General features: G+C 34.8%; 1 protein-coding gene across 3 annotated transcripts in view; it reads right to left on the bottom strand.

The window, feature by feature from the left end:
- Positions 1-923: 923 nt before the first annotated feature.
- LOC149782769 (F-box only protein 31-like) overlaps positions 924-22377 on the bottom strand; it is a 57711-nt gene continuing 36257 nt past the window's right edge. For 2 of the 3 annotated variants that reach the window (XM_089934263.1, XM_089934265.1), the window contains 4 exons: positions 16989-17077; positions 12643-12802; positions 10260-10489; positions 924-3294 (listed from right to left, as the gene is read on the bottom strand). In XM_089934263.1, the coding sequence (XP_089790389.1) occupies positions 3105-3294; positions 10260-10489; positions 12643-12802; positions 16989-17077 (669 nt within the window). In that variant the 3' untranslated portion in view covers positions 924-3104. The other variant, XM_089934264.1, reaches the window with a different exon arrangement.

Here is a 22377-nt window from a genome sequence, read left to right as displayed (position 1 = left end):
AAACTGACCATTAGATAAGGGTAAACTGGGACAGCTTGATAATCATTAGATAAGGGTAAACTGGGACAGCTTGAGAATCATTAGATAAGGGTAAACTGGGACAGCTTGATAATTATTTAGGTAAGGGTAAACTGGGACAGCTTGATAGTCATTAGATAAGGGTAAACTGGGACAGCTTGATAATCATTGGATAAAGATAAACTGGGACAGCTTGATGATTAGATAGATATGGGTAAACTGGGACAGCTTGATAATCATTTAGGTAAGGGTAAACTAGGGCAACATGATAATTATTAGACCAGGGTAAATGGAACAACTTGATAATCACATAGGTGAGGGTAAACTGCGACAGATTGATAATCATTAGATAAGGGATAACTGGGACAGCTTGATACTCATTTAGGTAAGGGTAAACTGGGACAGCTTGATAACCATTTAGGTATGGGTAAACTGGGAAAGCTAATCATTTAGGTATGGATAAACTGGGGCAGCTTGATAATTATTAGATAAGGGTAAACCGGAACAACTTGATAATCACAAAGGTCATGCAGTATTCCATCCAAAAACACGTTCATATTTTCCCATGCAAATGCAGTAACCTGTAATTATTATTTTCAGTATATGTAAATCATGAAAAACAATTTTAATGTGGCTTGAGAAGATATTCATATAAAGGAAGTTTAAAATGTAATTATATTAAGTATATAATTACATCTTTATTAATTTAACTGACCTTTGTTTAGACTAAGAAGTAAATGAATTAAAAAATAGATAGCAAAAGTGTAAATAGTTACTGTTCAAAAGTTTGTGACTGTCCATAACAATTTTCAAGTTGTACTCTTTTCATGAGATTGAATTTTGATCAGTTGATGTAAACGTGTGAATACATGCTTAATGTATTAGATAATAAGCATCTGAAACCATTGTTTTTGTATTGCTTTATTATTATTTATAGTTTTCTTTCCCCACCCTTCCACTGGCTCTATGACAAATTAAAATATCACTCAAATATCTGAAAAATGAAGAGAATGATGCATGGGACAAATCAACATTAAATTCAAACTTCAAAATAATGCAATCTCAGGTAGAGCTTCCTAAAGAAAAACCATATACAACAAAGCCTGAAGTTAAGGGGTTCTCCATCCATATTCTACACATTGTCATTTTAACAGATTGTTAAAAAATTTATTCTTTTTGTTTTCTTTAAATTATCCAAGGCGCATGCTTTCTGCATACTTCTGGCCAAAAATGTCCCACATGGTAATTGCTGTCAAGTGTGTCCATTTTCAGCTGGTCATGCAGGTGACCACAAGCCTTTTCATATCCATGTTTCCTCTAGGTTTTGGGACAAGAATAAATGTGATTTTCCATTTTGACAAACTGGATTTCGACTGTTAGAACTGCAAAGCCCCTGTTTATACCATTATCTATCAAAACATTGATGAACCATTGCAAAATTTGTAAATATCTATGATATCCAATTCATTATGGAGACAATCAGCTTGTCTGAGGAAAATGGCAGACTATGTGACTGGAGTTGTGTCTAATTACACTCACTGACTGACAAGTGGTGATAGGTCAATTCCATTACAGCACTTAGTAGGAATAAATAAATATTCAGTACCAAGAGACCCACCACTGCATCTAGTAAGTTCATATGGTGAAAATGTTTTGATTAAAAAAAAATATAGACCCATTATCTTTGGTGATCTTAATTTTGCTGGTTTGCATGAAACATTTTTTATTTTTTTATTTTTGCCAATGCGGATTGCTTTTGGTCCTGGGAGATTCAGTTTTTTGCAATCATGCAGAGTCATGTATGTGACACAGAAGGCATGAAAAGACTAGGATACCCATTTTGTTATCTAAATCTCATTTGCCAGAGACTGCAAATATAAATGACCAAAAAAGAACACATACACTTAAAATATCTGGACAAAGTAATGAAAAAAGTCAATCAGTGGAATGAGGGTTCAACAAGTTTAATTTTAGCAGGAAAATTAGTGCTGAACAAACTTTTTGCAAATTTCAAAATCTGCAAAATCACCTACAATTTATATCAAATAATAAAACATCCCCTGTTAAGTATCATAGTTACCTGGACAATAATTAATGTTTTTGGCCAAGTTCAGATAAGTTAATTGGATTTATGGAATCATACCCTTCAAAGTCGGGATGGAATAAGTAAACCTTTTGGGTCAATATTTCTCTATCCTGGACAAATTCTTGGTTTCTAAGATTAAGATTTCCCATCCTTTTTTAACCCTTGCAAAACATAGTTTTCACCAGATAAAGTTGTGTCCATGGAGAAAAGTAGCATTTTGCTGGACACGAGATCGTGGTGCTGAGTACCTGTGTCATTTACTGTTGTATTAATTTTCATCCTGGATCATGCACATTTAAATTTGTGAAAGGTCATTTATGGCATCAGCTAGAATTAAGATCAAATGACCTTGTCTACCCCTATGGTCAGAACAGATGGTAAAAAAATAAAGATAAATCAGTTTGATGGCTGAGAATGCAATAATATTCACAATGTGTATGTGACCAGGAAGGGGAACTCTTAAACCTGTGAAGCATATGAAGTTTTGTTGTTGAAGCCCTTGGCACAAACTTGAATTCCACGATGAAAGATTTTCAATTTCTGAGAGCAAACATGTCTCTTGTTCATTTCATGCTTTTATTCTCAAGCTATAAATAGAAAATGAAAGTCACGGAACTGCATCTAATATATCTCTAGATTTGCACTGATATAATCAAGGTCACAATGAGTCACAATTAGAACTTAACTAAGGCACAAGATATCATACATACTTGCTTCTAAGTGGGGTCCAACTGCCAATTGCATACACCCAGATAGGTAATCTGGGTCTATGCAGTTTCTGAGGAATAATCAGTAAAACAAACAACAATGACCCTGATCAAGTACATTATGTGACAATAGTCAATGGTCTATTTTGTTTGTTGGTGGGCCTGAATTATAAGCGAGTATAGACAGCAAATCTATCTAGCTCACATTAAATTTCAACACAATTCTGTTTAGTGGATGACACAATGTAAGATATTCACTACACTTCATAATTTTCTTCACTCTTGACTGTTATCTAACTAGCTTGTAAATGACATAGATTGTTTCCAACTTCAAACTCTTCTTTGACTCTGGAAAAACAAGTGAATGAATGCAAGTCCAACCAAAGAACTCCAAATAAATCCTCACTAAACATGATCCAATGATTCTTTACAAAGGTAGGACTGTTGTATTGAAGTCCAGCGATTCGTCCCTTGCTATGATACCTGAAAGCGAAATAGGATAAAATTAATGCCAAGACTGAAAATTGAAGTATGAATTAATTGTCATGTTAACTTTGTCTTACTTAATGTATCCACTTAAATCAAGTTGCAAGATTTTTAATTTTATAACACTGTAACAGTATAGACCTGAATGGATGCTTGGATTAAATGACAACACAACACTCTGTGATGAAAGATGGAAATTTATTAAATGAATTAATAGAAATATATATATTCTACAAATACAGTGATTCTTTCATGCTCTAAACATATGTCTCATTCAATTACTTTATCCAAACATGCACAAATATGAAGAAAAAAAAACGGTACATATATTTAAATGTATGATGGTAAGATTCATATAATCTCACGTAATGAAAGTAAGATTCATATAATCTCATGTAATGAAAGTGAGATTCTAATAATCACGTGGAATGAAAATAAGATTCAAATAATCTCATGTAATGAAAGTGAGATTCACATAATCTCATGTGATGAAAGTAAGATTCAAATAATCTCATGTAATCACACTGCTCAACTGTACTCAATTGACACAACAATCAATTGAAACAAACATATGACTCTGTAATTTGTACAGCCGTATGATTCATAAATAGTTGTAAAAACTTGCAAATGTATCCACTGACAAACCACCCAGTTCTCCAGAATGCTTGGGTTGGCGCACACTTGTATTGGCCGCGCACATTCTTCATGGATCCACCATGCACACAAGTTTACAAATCAGCGGTTTCATCTTTGTATGGCCTTGATGGTTACATCATCTTCCATGTCCATATAGACACACAAATGGCCAGATAGACAGCCTGATATACCTGCACACACATAAGTACAGACAGCTACAATAAAACCAAACTGGACACAATAACAGGTACGGAATTAAAATCTATACATACAGGCTACTAAATTAAACTCTTAATAGCTGCCTGTAACAATTCAAAAGTTCAACACATTTCAAATCCACGTAGTAGTAAAGGCATCATTTCACGCTACGACATTAAAACCTGAATATACTTGACATATCAAATTTTAAAAAATGTAACAGTTACCCCTATGGCTGTAGAACAAAAATGGTGAACGTTCACTCCTTGACAAGATCCAAAAGACCAGTGTGTCAGTTAGAAAAAAAACTTGCCTTAAATCTACAGGAGAGTGAGTATTAGTAAGGGTAAAATACCTGTGCATACCACGCTTTTAGCGTCTATCTCCGCAAGCGATCTACGACGAGATACATGCTAGTTCAGTTGCTTACCTAGAAAAACAATTATCCACCCTAAGTAATGTATGCATGTACGACAAAAATGATCAAATCGTTCTAAGGCAAAACCAAGTTATTTCTTGCCTTATTCTGTAACAAAACATTAAAGAATTTATTGCCCAAAGAACATTCACTGATGAACAATTGACACTTAAATTCTTACATGTGACAGAACCAGGATTTCAACAGTTACAAATTTTGATCAGTAGACTGGCTTCAAAACCAGTATTTTTTCCTTTACTGCCATAAATTTTATTTTCTCATAGGGATCTGTTAACACAAACAAATGCATCATTTTGTCATATGTTCTCTTCATAGTATAACAATAAAACAGCAACTTTTGAATATAAATCAGATTCAGAGTCTGACTGTTACAACAATAATTAGTACAAGTCAATATATTGTCAAGTAATGAAAATGAAAGAGTTGGAAAGGCTTTTTTTAAATAACATCTAATAGTATTTTTAATTCTCGTCCAACAATCACTGTCTCTGACCAATGAAGACATTAACTTTGGGTATTATGCTTCTCATTTATCTGGCTCTGAACAGTTCTCTGGCCCAGATTTCTCCGTGAATCAGTTTATTTTTTGCTAAAAATGGAGAATATCATCTCTGTATCTGCATTATAATTTTGTTACAACAGGACTAGTTTGCTCAGCCTGCAGAAAAGTTCTAGCTTCAGATTTCCAGTTGCTGTGTTTGCATTCTTGCTGACTGCTCTCCAAAACTCCTCCAAGTTATGTTCCCCTCATAGAGGAAGTTCTTGATTTGGATTTCAGATGTATTCCTAAGTCTCACCATCAAGGGCTACTTTCTCTTCATGGCTCAAATCCCAAAATATGTTAGCAGGTTTGACCACTGTAAAAAAAGTGTTATTCATATTTAATGTTTGTTGTTTGTTAGTTATTTTTCTCCATGATTATATGTTATTTATAATTGTACTTTGGACCTGACCTTGTCCAGAATCAAGTTCATGTTGTACTTGACGAGTAACATCTATTATGTGGACAATACAAAGCTGATATTACAAATACAAAGCTGATATTTTACCTATGATTGAGTATTCAGATTATTTTTTTATGTAAACATGTTTATCTTAGTCTGAGTCTGGAACATTGGAATTCCCCCCACAAAATAACCTGGTCTACTTGATGTTTACCACATTCTTCATTATAATTTTAGTAACAGATTTGATCATGTTAACAACTTGGAATGTTCTAGAATGGAAAATTCCATTAAGTGATGGTATTTGCAGAAAATGGTAATTGCAACCTGGGTCAATTAGAGGGATTTATAATCAAGTTCACTTTAAAAATTACTCATTCTTGTTTGGTTTGGATGGAATTATTTATTCAAATTATTATTATCTGGAATTACAAAGTGCTCCATAAAATTCATGGACAGAAACATTAATTTGGAATTATTGTAAATTCAGACAAGGATATCTTGGATATTACTGTGATTAACTGGAAGACTGTTTGCACATCATTACACTTCAGGCCATTGATATATAAATTTATTACATTCAAAACTAAAGACACATCAACACCTTCAGCACTGGATCTTATTTTGAACACCACTGGAGTTTAATTAGAACTTTATTTATTAGGACTGGTGAGAACTTTTTGGACTATTTGTGATCTAATTATCAATACCATAAGTTCTTTTGAAATTTACACTATGTATTAGAGGGAAATAGTTTTAATGAATTTTACTAGATTTGATGGCTTTTACTCTTTTTTTTATACATAGTTTAAGACCACAGAGTCATAATAAAAGATTGATTTATACTTGAAAAATACAGTGAAAAAATACATGATGTATGTATGTTTTTATGAATAAATTATCCCAATTTTAAAAATCATTATCTTGTAATATACTGTTAACTGATATATTTTATCTAGGGACTGAACTTTATTTATGTGCATGAAAACTTTAGAAAGTTTATGAAATACAAAAGATGCCTACCTTTAAAATACACATTGCAAATGGAGGACCTTTTCTATTCACTTGCACATGCTTAAACTCTGATATCCAGCATTGTTGAACTTGTAATATCTCTCATCCATTGGCTTCTTACCATTGGAAGAAAGAAAACGTTTAGGCATTTTGCCATGAGTTGAACAAATTTGTATGAATATTTGTATATTCCACTTTAAACATTTTGAACAATACAGTAACAATTAAACATTACAAAATACTTACTCTTGTGGGTCTTCTGTAACCCTTTTTATGGTCAGTTTGTCCATCTTATCACCCCTCCACCAAAGGTTGGCCGATTTTCATCAAAGGCTCAGAAGACATCATGACCACCTTTTATTCCTTTATTACCTGTCACACCTTAAAAATACATTTGGCGTTTGGCCTTCCACTCCCCAGATTCCAACAATACAGAAATCAGTTAACAGGTTGTTGTATACATGTGCCAGATGTTCTTTAACAATTCCAATCTTATTACTCTGCCATGTATCACCACACCCACTATTTTTGTTGTGGAATACGTCCAGTCCCCAGTAGACTGGTTCTGGCTGGTTTCTCAAATGTTGATAGAACATGTGAAAATTCTATGTTGGCTTTTTTATTATATTTTTTTAAAAACATTCTTTTAATTTTCGAAAGCAGTATATTTCAGCTATAAAATAGTATGTGCAATAGAATGCCTATAAAATGGTATTACTGACCTCCCACCCATGGAATCACATGTATGTAAATTCATATCAGTGCTAGAAAAAACCCAAATATTTTCAGTGCTCTAATTGGATTTTATAAAACCCAGCTGATACAAATGCTCATATTTACTGTGACCTTCATTAAAGTAGGTACCAACAACAGCCTTGCCTACACAAGGGAAGCTATAACTTTAGAACCATGCCAATAGAACCAGACCTTTACCATACAGGTATGATAAAAAATAAAAATCTTGGGGAAAATAAAAGTTGTAACAAAGTTTGTTCTTTAAATGAGCCATGTATGGGGATGAGAACCTGAATTTGGCATAGGCATGCAGGAGATCTGTACAAATACATTAAAACATTTGTTGTCTGACTTTTAGAGTCTTGCAAACATTTTGTTTTGGTAAGGGGACTACCTTGCCCAAACACTAGTCTTGGCAGATTAATCATCTGAAATGATCCAAGCATAAAGGTAGAAAATCTAAAGAATGTGGTGTGAGAGGCCCTCCATTGCCACCCCACCCCCATGCTGCAATTGCAGGTCCATCCCCTGGAGTAATCAATCAAGCAGATAAAAGAAATATCATCACTGGGGCCAAGACAAAGAGATCTTGACATGGTGGTGAACCTGTGAAATTATTTTGAAGTGAGGGAAGGCATAAGTGTAGCGACAATTCCACTTCAGACTGAAAGTGTTCACTGCCCTGGCCTTCTGATCTGGTACTGGAGAGACATAAAAAGGAAACTTGTTATTCCTCTTATAGCAAACAAGTCCATCTATGGCTTCCCCATGACTGAAACAGTGACTCTGCTTTCAACTGGTGTAGAGACCTTTCCAAGACCACATGGCCCCATCCAAACATGCCATCCACCAAGACCACATGGCCCTATAAAAACTGGCCATCCTCCGAGATATTATCATTGATATTTAAAGATCACATTTACAAGCATTAGCATATGATTGCAAAATTAACATTTAATTATTCTGTCAGCAAGTAAACTTCACTTCCTCCAGTGTTTTTCTCTCTTTTGTTGGAGGTTCTGCTATTGTTATCAAGGTCTGAATGTTAACAGTTATCATTAGTAATAATGAGACCATATCAGTGTCCATCAGGTTTTGGGTAAATTAAATAAAGTCTGCCTACTATTACCAAGCACTCTTCTATAGAATCCAGGGATAGAACTTTCCGTTCTGTCTGGTGTATATTTATAATTCTCTATAATTAATTATATATATATTGATTTCTTTCATAAGAATCCAGAATAACTACGTAGACTGAGATAGATGAGAATTAATTACTAGGTCATCATGCAAGTGTGTCTGCTACATATGAGTGCATATAACACCGATTAAGTAGCATCATATTTTGGTGATGTGTGCTTATTCATTATAGAATATAGGCTCATGTGTGCAGGCAAGGTGATGAGTGCCGTTTACTTGTTAACCTGGGTTTGAATCTCCATAGGGTACGAATTAAAAATTCTCTAACCAGTATGATAGCATCATTTATATTATATATATATAGATATACACACACACTATATAATTAACTCATCTAGAAACAGAATACATTTCTTTAAAGAAAGTGACCACTAATATTGACCAATAACATAAATCAAATGGTCTGTAAAGAAAGGATGTCACTATCGGCACTAAGGTGAACAGATGATGACTTGTGTGGGTTGTAACCACCATAAAATAAAACAAAGCAATAAACAACTTTTTAATAATGACAATCAATCATTATGATATATCAGCATATTGCAGTTCACAAAATAAAAAGAAACAACACAGTCCTTTGAATTGTCCATGACTTCCCTTTAAAGAAATAATGGTTAATTTCAATGGGTATTCATATGACTACAATGGCAGTTAGTGACACACTGTAGTCTGGTTTATTGTCTATAACAGATACCTCAATAACCCCTGTATAATGTACTGGAAACTGGTAGACAGCCTCCTTTTTATTTATAGTTTTCGTTTAGAACAGTCTTTGCTTTATAAGCAGTCATGGTTACAAAGGAATAAATAAAGGTCAGTTGTTCCCTTCTCCTTTCTTGATATGGTTCTAGACATAATTCTTCACAGTAGTATACTTTAGAACAGTAGTTACTTTGTTTACCCTCCTAAGTTTACAAGGATAAAATCATAGTCAGTAGTGTTTATATCTGTTTTTGTCATGTGATCCAATCAAAAATGTGCGTGTGTGATTTGGATTTTTAATGTACCTTTGACAATTTTTCAGTCATATTGCTATGATGTCTGCAGAGTGGCAGTTTATAGTGATGTCTAGCAATGGGACATCTTGCCGCAGACATCTAGCATGATGTCCCACCCAGTTACATTATCCTGACAGCAGGCTGACCAGTCCTAATGAGGCAGCTGTTAGTACCATTTTTGTAAGTCTTTGGTATGACTCTACTGGGGATTGAACCCACAACCTCCTGCATCTGAGATGGACGCTCTAACCACTAGGCCACCAGAGCGGTCCCAATGAAAAAAAAAAAAATAATAATAAAAAAAAACATTGTAACACTTGCGACATGTACATGTGATCTTCAAACACAAATGTAAATGTTTTGATGATAAATATATAATCAATACTGCTATATAAAGTTACTTTCAGATGAATGCATGCAATATTTTAACAAGAAGTATAAATACAGAATAAAATACATGTACAGTAATTGTGTGTATATTTCCATCTCAAACAGTGTTGAATTTTGACCTGGAAACTGGTCCTTTACACAAACCTGTTATGAGACCACCTGTCTTGAAAGATCACTTTTTGTTGGCAAAACAGGTCTCTCAAAACAGGTTTTACTGTATCTCCACTTTTTTGGAACTTCTCAATTACTCAGATATCCAACAATTTTTTCTTTTCTTTTCAAAATCTTTCATAAAATAGATGATGTGTTACATTAATAGGTCAACAACTAATCAGGGTTATGATGGAAAAAAAAGCAGAAGAATGCAGAAGTTCAAGAACTTCAAACTCTGTGAGCTTTCTAATGTACCTTGCTTTACAATCTTTAGGCAGATCACTGCAGTCCTCCCCGACCTCACACTGACTTGGAATAATGAATGGTTGGCTGATATATGTATATCCATCTGATTCTGGTGGTAAATCTGGACTTTCAATATCTCTGAGAGTTTGTAATGACTCCTGTTGTCCTCTGTTAAGAATCATTGGTCTTCTTAAGTCAACATACACACTTATCTCCCCTGCAGGCACAATATTGTTCCCCTGCAATAGACATACTACAACACCTGTTGTATAAGCTCCACTTGATTAAAAGAGCATGCACAAATACACATAAAACCTTGGGACTGGATGGTTAAGTGATTAAGCAACTTGCTTTTGACATCTGTTAAACCCTGTTTATTTGCACCTTTTTACTTCCATATGTGTGCAAATTTACACATATATGTAAATTTCCATGGTGTGTAAATTTCCATCTCTGGAGGGAGTAAAAAAGGAAATGTGTATATGTGTAAATGTGCATCGCATGGAAATTTCTGCAACTTGAACACAGCAAAACAATACATGTGTGAAATTTAATCTATTTGTTTAAAAATGTAGCCAATAAAGATAGTGTTTTTTAAATTAGAATTGTGCATATTAAAAGTTAGCAAACAGGTGAAAATATTTCAAAGATGCAAGATTTGATACTGCAGCTGCAGCTGACAGAAAACACATATAAAAAAATTTGTACCATATATATACTTGCTCACAAGTCAAGTCCAACTGCAAACATCATACACCCTGATCTGCCATCATATAATGTATCAGCAGATCAGGGTTTATGTTGTTTGTTCCACTGATTACTCCTAAAAAACATCACTGCCCTAGATGCACCTGTGCATTTTGCAACAGCAGATCTGGTTCTGTGTAGACTGCAGCTGGACTTGTCTTGTAAGCATTTACATATGGTATGTCAGTGTAAATATTTCGTAGTGGTCAGATCATGAGGTTCAGTACAACATTTGGAGACAAGTCAGTTAGGAAAAAGGAAAAACCTTGTTTTATTATATGTTCATTTTTGTTTCCATTAACTTTACACTGTCAGAATTGTGCAATATTTTACGATATTGCACACCTTCATATTGCACTCACATGCACAACACATGTGCCCAATAGTGTATTAGGAACTACTTTGTAAACAAATCATGTACACTTGTGTAGAAGATGCTTTATGTTTTGGTTGATTAAATTTGTTTTTGAATGAACTAATTTAAAAGCAGATGTTTCATGGACTGCCACATACCAGCTGCTTTGCAATATTTTCTGTTAACTTTTTGATACAATGTTTCTGATTTAGGCCAGGGATAGATGAAAGACAGGTCATAAAATTGGTGGGTCTCTACAAATAACATGCAAATAACAAGGCATAAACGTGTCTTCTTTAGCTGGTAATAAGAATGGCAAAAAGTATACTTAACAGTTTTGCATCCTGAATTTCCTCAAAATGTACTTTCTTAGTTCTGCAAATCCGAATTATATGAGCCATGTCATGGGTTCTAAGGCTTTATTACACATTTTGAAATTGTACTGTATTTTTGACTACATTCCAAGTGCAATAATATCCTCCTTACTGCACTCAAAATGAAATACACATTTATATTCCATAGCATCTTTTTTGATAATTACAGTTGAAAGACTTCATATTTTTCACACAATGATTCCAAACATTCAATGACAGAACAGAAATACACTTGCTGATGTCAACACATTGCTCCCTCGCCGCTGGAATCAGATGTACTTCATGTAGAACTGGCACAGATAAATCCAGTCCATAATCATGAAATTTTGTAGAATTGACAAAAATACCAAAATCTATTCATTCCAGACCAAATGCAAAAGTTGTTGCAATGTGCATTCATTCACAATATAACCAAAATGCCATATTCTTTCGAAAGTGATGTCTAGCGCGCGACTAAGTTCAAATTTATCTGGGCGGAGTTATGTGGGCATTAATAATGTTGTTGTTGGGTACTGATGAATCTGCGCTTGTGTATTTAGTTTGGAATATGGCATAAATTCAGTTACTTTGTTTCTTGTAGTGTATTTTGTTTATATAACTAAGCCTTAGGTAGAATAAGAAAATGAGCATATAATAAAAAGGTTACTGGATTTGTATGGGAAAATATGAACTCGTTTTGTCGGATGGATATACTGCACTCCCAAGGTTGTGCAGTATTATCCATCTGAAAAACTCATTCATATTTTCCCATACAAATGCATTAACCTATAAATATAAATGAGACATGTCACTGAAAAGCATCAGAATAAAATTAACATAAAAGAGATCCTTACTGACAATAGAGAAATTACATCTGTTTTCAATTATGCAACTTTTGAAAATTTTAAATCTGTTATATAATTTTTCTAACACTCACAGTGATTTTTGTAAGATGAATTTCTTGATTTTCATCTGAGTATGACAACATAACTAAGTATGTCCCATGTTCACTGTACGACCCTTTACATAGTCCAGGCTGTATTACTGTCTCAGGCTTGGGTGAAGGTAGAACAAGTGGTGACAGCTTCAAATGGTTTCTAATGAATAAAACAATTACTAAAATCAATCAAATGCATGATTTTCACATCTTATACCAAATTACCTTTACATATGCTCTAAAACCTTTCTCCAGATCGCTTATGTTCTTCACCAGAACTGTTTTATTGTCTCTTATATTTTTCAGATAACATTATTCTATTCATGACTCAAACTGAATATGTACTACTTTATAATCAAAAAGATACAATTTCAGTGTTTTCAAAACATCTGCATATCTCTGTTTTTTTAATACCTCAACCCAAACCTTAAGCCTCTTGGTTTGGTCCCTGATGATATTGTATTACATAAAGGGTGAATGTGCACTGGGTATGTGATTTTGTCTTTTCATTAGCAGTAAGTGTATATATGTTTAAGGGTGGGATCTCAATACTTCCAAATGTATGACCCAGGGGCTATGTCCCTGAGGATTGGGAAGGACATTTGTGTCAACATCAGATTATTGTAAAAAAAAATATTTTCATGCCCAGTGGGTGCAAGTATGGCTACAGGGTATGGATCTCAATAGCTTTCAACTTAGGGCCTGGATGCTAAGCTACTGGGATAGGGAGCACCAAGGTTCAAGTCTGACATGTATTGACACTTGATTCGTTGATCTCACATGCCAACTATTAGATGTGTGTCAACATTCAAGTCACTGATATCACATGCCAACTGTGAGACATGTATTGACACTTGAGTCATTCATCTCATTGGCCAACAACTGTCAGACATATGAGACATACAACTCAAGGGACTCTTATGTAATTCCCATTTTCCTAGATCCACAGCCAAGGGCATAGTCAAAATTCCAAAAGAGCTGGCACAATCGAAACTCTAGGATTATCATTTACTCAAGTTTCATGTGTTTGATTTGAATGATGTTGGAGTAATTCAAGGACAATACACATTGTTATGTATATTTAATTTGCATTATTTGTTAATTAATTTTGTTCATTATATGCTATTGAAAATGTAACAATTTATTTTGGACTTGACCATGTCAAGAATCAAATTCATTTTCTACCTAACCTGAATCACTGATTTTGGTTTTGCAAGCAACATGTTTATCTCAATCTGAGTCAGTCTAAAACTTTTGGACTTTTACAATGAATTGCCAGGTGTACCTTTTCTTGAATGCATTTTTAATTATAATTTTAGTAATAAATTTCGATTATAACTAATATTTTATTTTGTAAATGTTTGGAGTCTCTACAAGGTTATTTTCCATCAAGTAATGTTTGTTTTATAAAGAAAATGCTAACTGTGACCTGAGGTGAAGTAGAGGACTATATAATCTTGTTTTTCTAGAAATGAGTAATTCATGCTGAAATAATTAGCAGAATTAGTTGTTACTGCTGTGTCCAGAAATTCATCTGGGCTGGAATTTCATTTATTTAAATTATTTAATTCAAGTGATTCTTACCTGGAAATGCAAAGTGTTCCAAAAAAACATTCTTGGAAATAAACACTTGAATTTATAGTGAAATTTCAAATAAGGATATATTCTTGGATTGTATTATTGTGATCCAAAACAAAAGACTGTTTGTACATCACAACAACCAATGCCACCACAGACACATCAACACTTCCAGCATTCTAAATTTGGATTATCATATTATCATCATTATTATTGTTATTGTCATTATTAAATTATGACATTATCAAAATTGTTTTATTTTCTCTATTCAACAAATGCATAAAATATGCAAGTATGTAGTTCTCCCAAATTTATGTTCAACACAATATTACCATATCTTGCTTATTGGAATTCATCCCATCAATAATTGGAATTCGTCCTATAAATAATTGGAATTCATCCTATAAATTAAATCATCACTGATCTTAAGTTTGTTTTGTGTGCAGTGACAATACACTAATTTCAATACTAATTAACAGCATACAAATGACTATAAAACAGAGGACTGAATCTTTGTCCTGTCTCCTTGTACAAATTATGCATGGAAACAGCTGTTCATTCTTCAAAAACAATACATGGATTTACCAGTTGCTCAACTCACTGACATAATATGACAGGCAGCTTATGTGTGAGGCCTGTAATAAATAGGGAATCAAAAGCAGCCATACAGAGCTATTTTTATGATCCATAAACTGAAACCGATTCTATTTTTACAGACAAGTTTTAAATACTGAATGACTCCTGACACTGATATAAAAGGATGTCAATAATCTCTTCTCATAAATGAATCTTTCATCAGATAACTTTAATTAACAGGCAAATAGACAAAAACATCAAACTGTACCTGTCAATGTTGCACAAAAATAAACTTGCTTTGGCCTCTACTATATGGATAAAAACATCTCGCTTTCAAACTCCAACTTACTGACACCTTTGAGTTAGACTGATATTGTGACTGGAGTGCAGTGAGTACAAGAGATATGAAATGTTAACACATCAAGTCACATGATATGCCTTTATCTACACAATGTCTTGCTTGCTTATCAACAAAAGTTTAATTTGCATACTTAGAATGGTCATTGTTGATATGCTGCAATGACTGCTTATGGCAAGTAGAATCAGAATGGATGCTGTGACCATGTGACCGTTAGGATAGATTTGACTGCTTAAGAATAAAGCCAAAGCAAATCACAGGAATATCATTTTTTCAAATTAATGATTATGACCAGTGATATTTCTTCATTTCCAAGGGATGAGTAAAAAGAAAATAGAGATATTAGTAATGGGTACAATACAAATTGCCACACTGACTACAATCTACTTGGCAGGGTCTTAAACAGAAACATTTCTGTTGGAAAACCAATGTTGGAAACCATGGGCATTCAGGGGTCATAACTCTTCTAAACGATAATGCAGAATGGTGGAAATTTCACTTCATTCAATAAACATCACTTTTCAATGCTGCAGCACAGACAACTTGAATAAAAGTATTTATCTCCTTAAATAGCTACCTGGTACATCTTCTGAAGTCATTATTTCAATATGAACAAGAAATGTCTCTGTGTATCAAATATGCTCCAGCAAAGTACCTGAAGTGATCTTAACCAAGGAGTGACATAGATATAATATTTTAGCATGAGTACACTTGCTGTGCTCTGTTGACCTATTAATACAGTATATACACATCTCACTAGACCTTTATCTCGCAGTACAGCATGCAAACATCTCATTAACCCTTTAACTGTACAGCAAGCAATCATCTCACTAAATCTTTAGCTGTACAGCATACAAACATCTCACTAGACTTTTAACTGTACAGCAAGCAAACATCTCACTAAACATTTAGCTGTACAGTATGCAAACATCTCACTAAACCTTTAGCTGTACAGCATGAAATATCTCACTAAACATTATTTTCACAGTACAGCTTGCAAATATCTCACTAAACCATAAACTGTACAGAATGCAAACATCTCACTAAACACTCACCTGTACAGCAAACATCTCACTAAACCTTGAGCTGTACAGAATGCAACATCTCAATAAACCTTGAGCTGTACAGAATGCAACAACTCACTAGACCTGTTGCTGTGACCAAAAGACAAATCTTAACCAAAGAATGACATATATATATTAAGACAAGGGTGATATCTTATGCCATGGTGGGGCATAAAAATAAACAAATTTTAGCAAGTGTACACCAACTGCGCTATGTTGACCTATTAATACAGTATGTAAACATCTCACTGAACCATTACCTCACAGTACAGCATGCAAACATCTCACTAAACCTTAAAGATGTAAAGCATGCAATTATCTCACTAAAACATTAGCTGCACAGCATGCAATATCTCACAAAACCTTTACCTGTACAAGATACAAACATCTCACTAAACCTTTAGTTGTACAGCATGTAAATATCTCACTGAACATTTAGCTGTACAGCAAGTAATGATCTCAAAAAACCTTTAGCTGTTGAGAATGCACACATTTCACTAAACCTTTAGCTGTACAGCATGCTAACTTCTCAATAAACCTTTAGATGTGCACTTCTCTAATGATTTTACAATATTATACCATAATGAGTGTAATAGTTAAGGATACGTGCCTCCAAAATAGATAGCCATCGTGCTAGATAAATACTTCTTTTTCAGTGTGCATTTCATTGAGACATAAATCAGATTTTTGTTAGAATTTGCCTAAAGAATATCATAAAATCTGTTAATTAGCTGTAATTACTTAAACTGGCTTTTTTTGTTGAAATTTACCTTTGTTTCTTTGTCAGATCCCATTTAAGTCTCAACAGATCTGGTCTCATACCCCTGACCTGCTCCTTTTCCATCCATCTCTGAAACACCTTTAAAAACAGGAAAGGGTGAGATTAAGCAAGAACTTTAATAAGGACTTAAACAGCAATGGAACACCTTAAATGATATAATGTAAGTCTTTATTAGACAAGAGTCACCTATAGGTGATATATTCCCCAGGTCCCCCACTTACATAAAGACTCGCACTTACATATTCCCAAGGTCCCCACTTACATAAGTCTTGCACTTACATATTCCCCAGGTCCCCCACTTACATAAAGACTTGCACTTACATATTTCCAAGGTCCCCACTTACATAAAGACTTGCACTTACATATTCCCCAGGTCCACCACTTATATAAAGACTTGCAATTACATATTCCCCAAGTCCCCCACTTATATTATAGGGCTAAATTTAGTTATTTATGGTGATAAGGTATTTATCATGGTTTAGAAAGAAGTTACATTTGAATATAATTCTCTACATTCTCGTTATAGATTTAATAATTTGTATGTATATGATAGAGGAGTATATAATATATTTCTTTTTAAATTTGGGGCTGTGATTCATGTTAAATAGGGTATTGTCTGCATCCATTCAGTGGTGTTAGGTTATAGTGCAGGCTGAGGCAATATATATATATATATATATATATATATATATATATATATATATATATATATATATATATATATATATATATATATATATATATATATATATATATATATAAAATACAAATAAGACTGTGATACAGGTTAGAGAATGTTTAATTTGAACCCAGGTCTGCAGGTAAATGGCACCATTGCCTTGCCTTGCACACATGAGCCAATATTCCCTCACGACTAAGCACACATTACCAAAAAATGATGTTACTTAACCTGTGATATATGCACTCATGTGTAGCAGACACACTCGCATGACCTAATAACCAATTTTGATGTATCTACACAGTCATTCCGGATTCCAATGAATGAAATCATGGTACATAGAATTAATTATATATATATATATATATATATATATATATATATATATATATATATATATATATATATATATATATATATATATATATATATATATACCCCAGTCCTCCACTTATTTAAGGACTCCTACCAAAATTATCATCCGTTATTCTCAAATTGTATGCTGCTTATGCCAGTACCCTATGGCCTAACATTCTCAGCTTTTGTACTGATTTACATGGAACCCTATGGTCTAAACTGATTTACATGGGACCCTGGTCTAACATTCTGTTTTTAAACTGATTTACATGGGACCCTGGTCTAACATTCTGTTTTTAAACTGATTTACATGGTACACTAGGGTCTAACAATCTCATTTGTTAAACTGATTTAGACAGTACCCTATTGTCTAACTTTCTCAGTTTTTAAACTGATTTACATAGTACCCTATGGTCTAACATTCTCAGTTTTTAAACTGCTTTAGACAGTACCCTATGGTCTAACATTCTCAGTTTTCAAACTGATTTACATAATACCCTATGGTCTAACATTCTCAGCTTTTTGACTGATTTACATAGTACACTATGGTCTAACATACTCAGTTTTTCGACTGATTTACGTAGTACCCTATGGTTTAACATTCTCAGTTTTTAAACTGCTTTAGACAGTACCCTATGGTCTAACATTCTCAGTTTTCAAACTGATTTACATAATACCCTATGGTCTAACATTCTCAGTTTTTCGACTCATTTACATAGTACGCTATGGTCTAACATGCTCAGTTTTTGTACTCATTTACACGGAACCCTATGGTCTAATATTCTCTGGTTTTAAACTGATTTACAAGGTACCCTATGGTCTAACATTCTCAGTTTTTAAACTGAATAACATAGTACCCTATGGTCTAACATTATCATTTTTTCAACTGATTTACATGGAACCCTATGGTCTAACAGTCTCAGTTTTTAAACTGGTTTACACGGAACCCTATGGTCTAACATTGTTTTTATACTGATTTAAACATCTTATCTTTTATAAAGATAACTTGATAAATGATATCATGTCTTGCTGGGTCCTGGTTTAATCTAGTCCTTTCTCATAAAGGTAACTTGATACATGATATCATGTCTTGCTGGATACTGGTTAATTTAGTCTTCTTCTATAAATATAACTTGTTACTTGATATAATGTCCTACTGGTTCAACCTAGTCTTCTTCAATAAAGATAACTAATGATACATGATATCATGTATTGCTAGATACTGGTTCAACCTAGTCTTCTTCAAGATAACTTGATACATGATATCATGTATTGCTAGATACTGGTTCCATCTTGTCTTATTCCATAAAGATAACTTGATACAGAATCTTGAGCCATTTTGCATAGCAGGAAGTAACATACTAACTTGTCCCTTCTGCATGGCATGTATTCCATTATGGCAAGGGAAGTGGCCATCTGCAAGATCACTCTGCATATAATGATACAAATAGCTATCAACACAGTCACCATGTGATACTACCAGCTATCTGCAAGATCATCCTCTGTGTTTATATGTTAAAAATATAATCTGCAAGATCACTGTGTGTAAAGATAAAACTGGCTATCAGCACAGTCAGCATCCAACTGATGATTGATATGGTCACCATGTCACTATGTGCCTTAAATATATAAATGGGCATACCCACTGTCACCTTGCACATTCCCTAGTATCCACACAGTCACCATGTCACTATGTGCCTAAATATACAGCTGACCATCCCCAATGTCACCTTGTGCATGCCCTAGTATCCACACAGTCACCATGTCACTATGTGCCTAAATATACAGCTGTCCATCCCCAATGTCACCTTGTGCATGCCCCAGTATCCACACAGTCACCATGTCACTATGTGCCTAAATATACAGCTGACCATCCCCAATGTCACCTTGTGCATGCCCCAGTATCCACACAGTCACCATGTCATTATGTGCCTAAATATATAGCTGGCCATCCCTAATGTCACCTTGTGCATGCCCCAGTATCCACACAGTCACCATGCATATACGGATACAAATGGTTATGTGCATCATAGAATAAAACTTTTGAGAACTTGGGACCAATATAAGATCCTCTGCTTTGGAGTTTAAAGTGAATTCCCTCTCTAACCCTCATGTTTCAATGCTGAAAGTCTAAATGACTGTACTTTGTAATTACATTCCTTACCTTCTCAAAGTACAGTCTATGTTCTTTATGTAGAAATGCATCACCCCACTTTTTTTTGCCTCTCTGACATGCTGAAAGCAAATCAACATTTTTATAATAATCCTATTGTCTCTACTGTCTCAGTGTGTTTTTAGACTAATATAGATCTGATGAAGAAATTTCAGAAAGAAACTGTTTGGCACAGGAAGTTATCCATATTGCATTCAAGACTTTCTATCCATACTTCTATCTCTCGAAAGTTCTTCAATACAGTCATGATATAACAAAATCTTTCCCTTGTGTACATTTTGGCACTTGGTGATATAGTGACTGTGTGATAGCCAGATGTGTGGGGCCCCGAACCGGTCGAGTGGTCTAAAGTGCTCACCGTTACGGATCACTGCCATCTCACCTCTGTCTGGCCTGAGTTCAAGTCTCAGGCTCGGCTAACGTGGGTACGTGAGAAAACCTGCCAGTAGCTTCTCGTGGGTCGGTGGTTCTTCCCAGGGTTTTCCAGGGTTCTTTCTCCACCAATTATACTGGCCACCATGTATAGCCTATCTTGTGCTGAAAAATGGCGTTAAACCATACAACAACAACAACAATAGCCAGATGTATCCTTATGAGCACAATGATCATGCAGACACCTGTTTATCCTTATACAAATGGTGGCCATGCACATAGCCTTAGTCATTATTTGCAGGGAGACCATGATAATATGGCACATATCCTTAGTCATTATATGCAGGGAGACCATGATGATATGGCACAAAGCCTCCGTCATGATATGTAGGGAGACCATGATGATATGGCAAATAACCTCAATCATTATATGCAGAGAAACCATGATGATATGGACAAAGCCTCAATATATGCAGGGAGGCCATGATGATATGGCACAAAGCCTTAATATATGCAGGGATACCATGATGATATGGCACAAAGCCTCAGTCATGATATGCAGAGAGACCATGATGATATGTCACAAAGCCTCAATATATGCAGGAAGACCATGATGATATGGCACAAAGCCTCAGTCATCATATGCATAGAGACACAAAGCCTCAATATATGCAGGGAGACCATGATGACATGGCACAAAGCCTCAATATATGCAGGGAGACCATGATGATATGACACAAAGCCTCAGTCATGATATGCAGAGAGACCATGATGATATGGCACAAAGCCTCAATATATGCTGGAAGACCATGATGATATGGCACAAAGCCTCAGTCATCATATGCAGGGAGAACATGATGATATGACACATAACCTCAGTCAGTATATGCAGAGAGACCATGATGATATGGCACAAAGCCTCAATATATGCAGGGAGACCATGACAACATGGCACAAAGCCTCAATATATGCAGGGACACCATGTTGATATGGCACAAAGCCTCAGTCATTATATGCAGGGAAACCATGATGATATGGAACACAGCCTCAGTCATTATATGCAGAGAGACCATGATGATATGGCACAAAGCCTCAATATATGCAGGGAGACCATGACAACATGGCACAAAGCCTCAATATATGCTGGAAGACCATGATGATGGCACAAAGCCTCAGTCATCATATGCAGGGAGACCATGATGATATGGCACATAACCTCAGTCAGTATATGCAGAGAGACCATGATGATATGGCACAAAGCCTCAATATATGCAGGGAGACCAAGACAACATGGCACAAAGCCTCAATATATGCAGGGAGACCATGTTGATATGGCATAAAGCCTCAGTCATTATATGCAGGGAAACCATGATGATATGGCACATAGCCTCAGTCGTTATATGCAGAGAGACCATGATGATATGACACATAACATAGCCTCAGTCATTATATACAGGGAGACCATGATGATATGGCACAAAGCCTCAATATATGCTGGAAGACCATGATGATATGGCACAAAGCCTCAGTCATCATATGCAGGGAGACCATGATGATGTGGCACATAACCTCAGTCAGTATATGCAGAGAGACCATGATGATATGGCACAAAGCCTCAATATATGCAGGGAGACCAAGACAACATGGCACAAAGCCTCAATATATGCAGGGAGACCATGTTGATATGGCACAAAGCCTCAGTCATTATATGCAGGGAAACCATGATGATATGGAACACAGCCTCAGTCATTATATGCCGGGAGACCATGATGATATGGCACATAGCCTCAATCATTA

The sequence above is a fragment of the Sinohyriopsis cumingii genome, chromosome 15 (genome assembly GCF_028554795.1).
Source record: "Sinohyriopsis cumingii isolate HCF-2022 chromosome 15, ASM2855479v2, whole genome shotgun sequence".
In the NCBI taxonomy this organism is placed as follows: domain Eukaryota; kingdom Metazoa; phylum Mollusca; class Bivalvia; order Unionida; family Unionidae; genus Sinohyriopsis; species Sinohyriopsis cumingii.
The sequence above is the reverse complement of the archived record's forward strand: the minus strand, read 5'-3'. Positions and strand labels throughout refer to the sequence as shown.